This window comes from Cryptotermes secundus, unplaced genomic scaffold, assembly GCF_002891405.2.
Source record: "Cryptotermes secundus unplaced genomic scaffold, Csec_1.0 scaffold645, whole genome shotgun sequence".
In the NCBI taxonomy this organism is placed as follows: Eukaryota; Metazoa; Arthropoda; class Insecta; order Blattodea; family Kalotermitidae; genus Cryptotermes; species Cryptotermes secundus.
This window is the reverse complement of record NW_019723910.1, coordinates 545469-552705: the sequence shown is the minus strand read 5'-3', so window position 1 is coordinate 552705 and position 7237 is coordinate 545469. Positions and strand designations below refer to the sequence as shown.

At 33.7% G+C, this 7237-nt stretch overlaps 1 protein-coding gene across 3 annotated transcripts in view; it reads right to left on the bottom strand.

Moving 5' to 3' along the window:
* Positions 1 to 495: 495 nt before the first annotated feature.
* The window catches only part of LOC111862096 (thymosin beta), a 59210-nt gene continuing 52468 nt past the window's right edge, over positions 496 to 7237 (bottom strand). For 2 of the 3 annotated variants that reach the window (XM_023847205.2, XM_023847207.2), the window contains 3 exons: positions 6906 to 7019; positions 5064 to 5177; positions 496 to 2363 (listed from right to left, as the gene is read on the bottom strand). In XM_023847205.2, coding sequence (XP_023702973.1) covers positions 2338 to 2363; positions 5064 to 5177; positions 6906 to 7019 — 254 coding nt within the window. In that variant the 3' untranslated portion in view covers positions 496 to 2337. The remainder of the gene's footprint in view (positions 2364 to 5063; positions 5178 to 6905; positions 7020 to 7237) is intronic. The other variant, XM_023847206.2, reaches the window with a different exon arrangement.

Genomic DNA, 7237 nt, shown 5'->3' with positions numbered 1-7237 from the left:
CAAAACGTGATAGTCCATTACCTTTCTCTTTCACAGCAGGTGTCACACAGGAAAGACAAGTTGGGGCAGGGTAAGACTGGACAAAATACACAGAGGAGAAGCAGTCACGAGAGAATACAGATTAACGGCGGTGACTGAACTTAGTGGAAAAATCACTTGATGTACATATAGACTTGCCACACTTAACTAGGTTCAAATTTACATGGACATTAAGCCTGGCAAAATACGTTATTTTTGTATTTGAATTCATTTCACTTTAACCCTGAAGCTGGATGTGTGGGATAAAAAGGAGTAATTTTTAACCTGAAAAAATAATATACCAGAGCATAATACTTAAAAAGAAATTTATTATCAGCAAAATCCTATAATTCAACTGCAATTAAATTGTGCTGCAGTCTTCATAAATATCTGCTACACACACCTTTCAATATTCATATTCATCTGAGCAACTGTAGCACAATATGCAAGAGGAGTTTTCAGTCAACAAAGTAAGAATATACTTACATAAATTTTATTCAAATTATCAAATGACATGAAGCAATACTATACAAATACCATGTGCAAACTGAAATTTTGGTTATTACAAATGTGCAATTAACATGGATTAAATAAAAAAACACGGATTTGTGAGCAAACAATTTTTGCAAATATTGTATTACTTCAAATATAAGATGTACATTTTTTCCCACTGAAAAACTGAGGTGCAGCTTAATCTTTTGGAATGTGCACCTTTATAATTTTTTTTCTAAAGCCCACATTCAAAAGCTGGATTATCTCAAATTTGAGGACATCTTATATTCGAAGTAATACAATATCAGTGCAACTGCACTTCTGGACAGTACCCCAATATGATTAAGGTAATTTGTATTTTACAGTGCTATATTTCTTCAATACCAAATACCAAAGGCAGAAAAAGCATACCATCCTTTTTAGTCAACATAAATTGTGACTAAAACATACATAAAAAGCATTTTCTTCTAACAATTAAATCGCCATTCATACCAGTGCTCATTTATTGCCAAAAAGAGATTATGCCTGTTCAAGTGTCTGCACAAACTTCTCAACTACAACTGTTACGAGCTCCTTCAGAAAAAACATACTGAATATGGTAGTGTTAAAAAACATGACACATTCCATGTTACAAAGTACAGAAACTTTTCAACTATTATACAGTTCAAATAGGCAATATCTCAACGATGAGATACCCACTGAAAATGGGACTGTCCCAGCCGAACTAAGGAGTGCAATATGACTAACAGATCTAGAATACTGTGAGACAAAAATTCAGTTGTACCACAAGCATTTTAACCTTTTATAAGGCAAATCTGTTTAAATAATATTTTAAAAGCCTGTTCTTATTTAAAAAAAATCTACTGTGTATTCATTACAAGGATCAGTTAGTAAATGAAGAACCAACAGTACCCTATAAATAATCTGTGGTGAAATGTAATGTTATATTTATCATTAAGATAAGTGGTACACATAGTTGCCAAGGCTTATAAGAGGTTAAATGTGGAGGAGCTGCAATTTATATCACAGAAAATCTAGATTTGTTGGCCATTCAGTTCACTTGCTGTGCAGAAGTGCATAGAACAAAGTTACATTATTATTGTGTGTACAAAACCCATACGAAAATATACTTGGAAGTTTCTGTTTGAACACCAGAGTGATAAATTCAAAATCAGCCCAACTTTAAAAGCACGCCCATTTCCCCATTTTGTAAAAATTTCAAAATGGATATACAATTGAACAACTGACAGAGCACTTTTTAAAAATGATGAGTACAATTTTATGCAAAATTTTTAGTTATCCTGGCTGGTTTTTTTCAACAAATTTAAAGACAGGTCATCTATTTACTACAGAATTCTCAGAAAACTTTGGCCATTGATATCAATTAATTCTAATGGCAAATGTATTATTTACTGTTTTACAACTCGTGACAAGTCCAATAAATGTATTCACTGCATAGAAAACTTCATAACCACACATATTAATCTCCAAAATAAAACAAACTGCACCAAGGCAATTCTAATTAACTAGAAGAAAGTTTTACTGTAATTACAGTATACAAAACATTTTGCTATGGTGGTTATCCAATACGAAATATGTGGAAGCACTTGGTATAAACAGTCACATTTGAATTACTTTCCTTCGTTGTATAAAGGCTGGATAAGAAAATCTTATTACTGTTACTTTTATAAATAGTGACAAAAATAAATCGACCAGCACTGATAAAAAATATGATCCCAATTGAGCTGGATGGATACTGAAGGGCAAGTTCCTTCAGTTCAAGTTGGTTGAAAAATGCACCCAAAGGCTGGAGTGTCTGGGCAAGCCTTATGCCTTCTTCTCTTCATCAATGGCTGAAAGTAAGCAATTTTCAGTAATTATGACAGCGAAATCTGTATGATTTATATATAATATCAGGACACACCTACAAAATTCTCTACAAAGGTCTAACTAGTTAGTAAAATTAATCACTAAATTATCAATAACAACACTTCACTTGAACTGTAAACATTTCCAGCTCTTCAAAGTTATGAAAGCAGTCTACAGAGTGATGCTTTCATTTCAACCAAACACAGCTAGTTGGCTGGCTAGCTGACGCTGAGATAGCAGATCCCCAAGGTTCAATCCAGTTAATAAATCCTGTGACTTCATCTCAACCACATGTCTAGTCTCCTAGGTCAGCCAAGTGGACATTTGTAAGAGGTTCCTGTGTCATTACTCTACAAGCATTCCCTGATACTGTCCATCCCAGCTACATGCCCAGCCCTTTATACACTCCTGATTTGTTAATAGGTACTGCATCACGTATTGTATGTATTAATAATATCGCAAATGCTTTGTAAAATATTCAGGTCATGCAGTATTTTTTAAACTCACAATCACACATTATAATTAAAGCATGTGCACCTAAACATGTAATAGCAGAAACAGGTGAACATATACAGAAGATAATGCTGATTATAGTTCTAATTTGCAAGATCAGTAAAAGTTGTCCCTGTGCTTAGCTAATTAAGCAGTACGCCATGAAGATGTATGGGGGAGTGGATGTAAAGATCTACATTTTCTTGACCTCGGCATTAGTTGGAGATGAGTAGTCAGCTTCATGCCCCTGCCGCTTTACTCCAGGTACCCATTGTATAGGAAGTTGGGTGGACCCCAGAGCCAGTCTGGACGATTGGAGAAGTGAAAATTCTTTACTCTAGCAAGACTCGAACTCCAGCCACCTGATCGTCCAGCCCGTAGCATCGTTATACTGACTACACTATCCCAGCTCCACAAGACCGGTATAATTTCTTGGCTGCTTGGTAGTAGTACAGAACTTACAGACACCTTATTTACAGTAAGCTAAATATTTCTCATGGAAAGGGGATTACTGAATCTGAAGACATATTTGCACATTACCAGAATGTGGTTGTGCCGCACACCCAATGGGGCACGTAAGTACAAAAATACAACATCTAGGCACACAAAGGGTAGCATAACCTAAGAATTAAGGACAGAATCATGCTAATAAATATGTATTACACATTGCAGAGAGCAGGTCCAATACAAAATATAGGAAGACCAAATATCCTTAACACCAAAATTAATAACATCATACTTTAAGAGCACTATTTGACAAAGTGCACAAAGCAGTGGATTCCTTAAAAATGTGTTGCCTGAGATGGCCTCTGTGGCCGAAACATGTAACAGAAAAACACAGAACGTATATATCTTTTAATGACATTTTAAACATTTTAACAAACTACACGTATTTGTAATTCTGTATTTTGGCATCCTGTTGCACATCTTTAATTAAACGTCTATGTATTAAGTATGTAAATAATCCAACAATCATTAAAATATTCACAGTTTAACATTAACACATGTTTCGGCCACAGATGGCCATCCTCAGGTGTCTCAATGGGTCCAAACTGTTACACTGCTGTGATGTGCACTAAAATTGGGTGTTGCAGTCCACTTAAAATATCATAAATGATATTTAAAATTCATTAAAATGTTTCTATTAAAATCCTTCGTAAAATCCTATTCAACCTTGTAAGGGGCGGTGGAATAGGATTTTATGAAAGCAGTTACCAAACAGTCTCATCCATACAGATAAAAGGATAGAGTGAGCTTAGTAGGTGCTCTGCAGGGTTAAGCACACACCTAAAAAGGGAGAAACTTCAGTGGGTCATATACTCACTCATTCATTCATTCATTCATTCATTTCCTTTATCTGTTATTTGTTATTTTTAACAAACCTAGAATGTGGAAATATTCCCTTTCAAAATAGATATATCAACATACATATACAAAATTACACGAGTCACATAAACAAAATCACTTACATTAATCCATTAACATAAACAATAATATAAAGTAAAAAAATTAATAAACATAATTTAAAAACAACTTACTATAAAACTTGAATTATTACAATTTTATTTATATTACCTATATTAACGGAATTAAATACATTACAAATTTACACACTTATGACCAATTATGTTGATAATATTCACTCATGGAATAGAAAGAATGATATAAAAACATCTTCAATGCAGATTTAAAACTTCTCTCATCAGTAGCCAACATTTTTATTGTATGAGGAAGATGATAAAAAACTTTAATACCTGATATGTACGCACCTTTATTGTATTTTGTTAGGTTAACTGCAAGTAAATACATATTATTGAGGGCTCTAGTTTTATGCTTGTGAAACTCATTGTTAAAATTAAATAAATGTTTATTATTATCTGTGTATAAAAGTAATGAATATATGTACTGAGAGTAGAACATCATTATTTCCAAATACCAGTTTAGAGAAAATGTGTGTGTGATGACTTCTTTTTAATCAAAACATGTGAAATATACATTTTATGGCATTAACATTTTAATCGAGCATACATTTTCATTACTACAACCACAGCATACATAAAATGCAACAAATAAACTCAGTTCTCATTTATCAAGATTATTAACGTTATTTCTCCATTTTACTCTCTACACTTCAAGAAGTTCCTGTTTATTTATATAGGAGCACTTTCAAAACTGTTGTTATTTTCACTGACCTTCTTTTGTTGGTAGGGGATTCTTTTCTTGGGTTTCAGTGTGTTTCAACTTCTTGGTATCAAAGTTTTCAATTCCTGCAAACAAATTCTGTTTCTCCTTCTCTTGTTCTATAGCTGCAAAGCAAATAATATATTTAAAATGACATATCTGATAACTTTATCTAGTTTATTTGCTTTAATGACATTTCTGCGTTATAATGCTGTAAATACTGTTTTACACACATGGGCTATGTTAAATGAGAAAGAAGCTTATTACTGAACATTCAAAAAGTCACACACTGGTCAAATACCAACGCTGAATGAGATGAATGGAGGTACAGATCTATGCATTCTTAATCTCAGCACTATGTGAAATGAGGCGGCAGCTCCATGCAACAGATTTCATGCCTGCAAAAAGGGGCAGCAATTGACACTATCCAGTGTCAAGAATTATACAAATTTCATTTCCAGAATTACTATAAAAGGTATTCTGTGCAACTAGTGTTTGTATCTAACAATGCAGGATCTTAATAATTGATACCTGTATTTAATATTTACAGAATTAAAAGGAGCACAACATACCTCCATAAAACAACACTCTTAAAAAAAAAAGATTATGTTCCCCTCAAAAAGTGCCACATAGAATTTAAATTACATTTATGACAGCCAAAACTTATGTTAATTAAAACATGTTTCAGGAAAGAATCTGCTGAAGTTCAGGTGAATATAAAAAATGTTCATCTCCAATACTCAAATTTGAGAACTAGAAAAAAGTGGTACTAAACAGCCTAATGCAGAATGTTTTTATGTCTGAGGCAAATTTAATACGTGAAAACACATCATACAGAACAACAAAGCATGCTCTGAAGTCTAAGGAACCCAAGAAACTGAACATCTCAGATTCTGTGATGACATCACATTCATTTTTTGAGAAATATGAAATAAAATACACTTAAAATGAAGTAAAGAATATATGCTAAGTTTCCATACAGTAATTGGTTTCCTAGATATCTGATGAAGTATGATTTGAGTTTCCTGAAAGGTAAGGAGAACAGTGAAATTCACCAGACAACTTACAGTGTCACATGTCCATTACCAAAAGTGTATCAGAATTTTTCACATCGTCTGAAGTTGAAAACATACAGATATTGCAAGTGATTCTAAGTTTTTAAATACAGCTCATTATAAAGTTCCTTATGTAAAACTGGTTTAAGAAGGAAAGAAACATAGTGACTCTTTCATCTTCCCCACTGTTGCTTATTACAGTTAAGAATAAGATGATATGGACATAATGTGATCAAGGCTTTCTTGGAATACAATTTCACAGGCTTATTACTTCCTAAAACAAGATGTGATGCATAATTTGGGAAACTAAATTCTATACTCTCCTGAAAGAAAGCTACTTCTCAGCATTTAAACACACAACATGACAGGGACAGGCAATTATTTTGACATTCAGGATATAACCAACTTAGGTAAGCTTCCCAAATCACATATCTTTTCAACGTTAAATTGCAACGTTCAATTCATGTCTTCTGTGGAGGAAATTAAGGGCGTTTAACATAAATAAAAAAAATCAACTCAACAAACCAAGGGGATCAAAAAATGTTCTTTTTCTTAAAATTATTTTACAACTAATAAAATGTTATTTTACACAGAAAATGCACAGTTCAAATATTTTTATTGTGCTCCTAACTGAATATGCTGCTGCAAACTGGCATGAAAGTGCCATCAGGCCACATAAGTCCCGTGTGCCAGATTTTGCTGACCCTTGCTCTAAGAACATGAAGATAAATTTGCCAGGTAACCACCTCCAATATTCCCAATAACCAGCAGTTTCAAGTCCACCTCCATGCCACCTACCTTCTGGATCTGGAAGTGGGTTCTTTTCTTGAGTCTGTGTGGGTTTCATTGTAGCCTTGTCGAAGTGCTCCACACCTTCCAACAAGTTCTGGTGGACCTTCTCTTGTCTGACAACTGATGGCAGGGCAAGCAAGATGCAAAGCGAACATAAAACTCATGCATAGCACGTTAGGCAGAAGCTCAGTTATGCCTTTAAATACATGCTTCCTTATCTCAGTATATTAGTGATTTACTCTGTATTAGCTAGTACCTGGAGAATCACTCTTTTGCAGAAAATTTCAAATAAACTTGTGGACTAATTGGCAGAAAATTGTTTTAAACACCTGAACCGC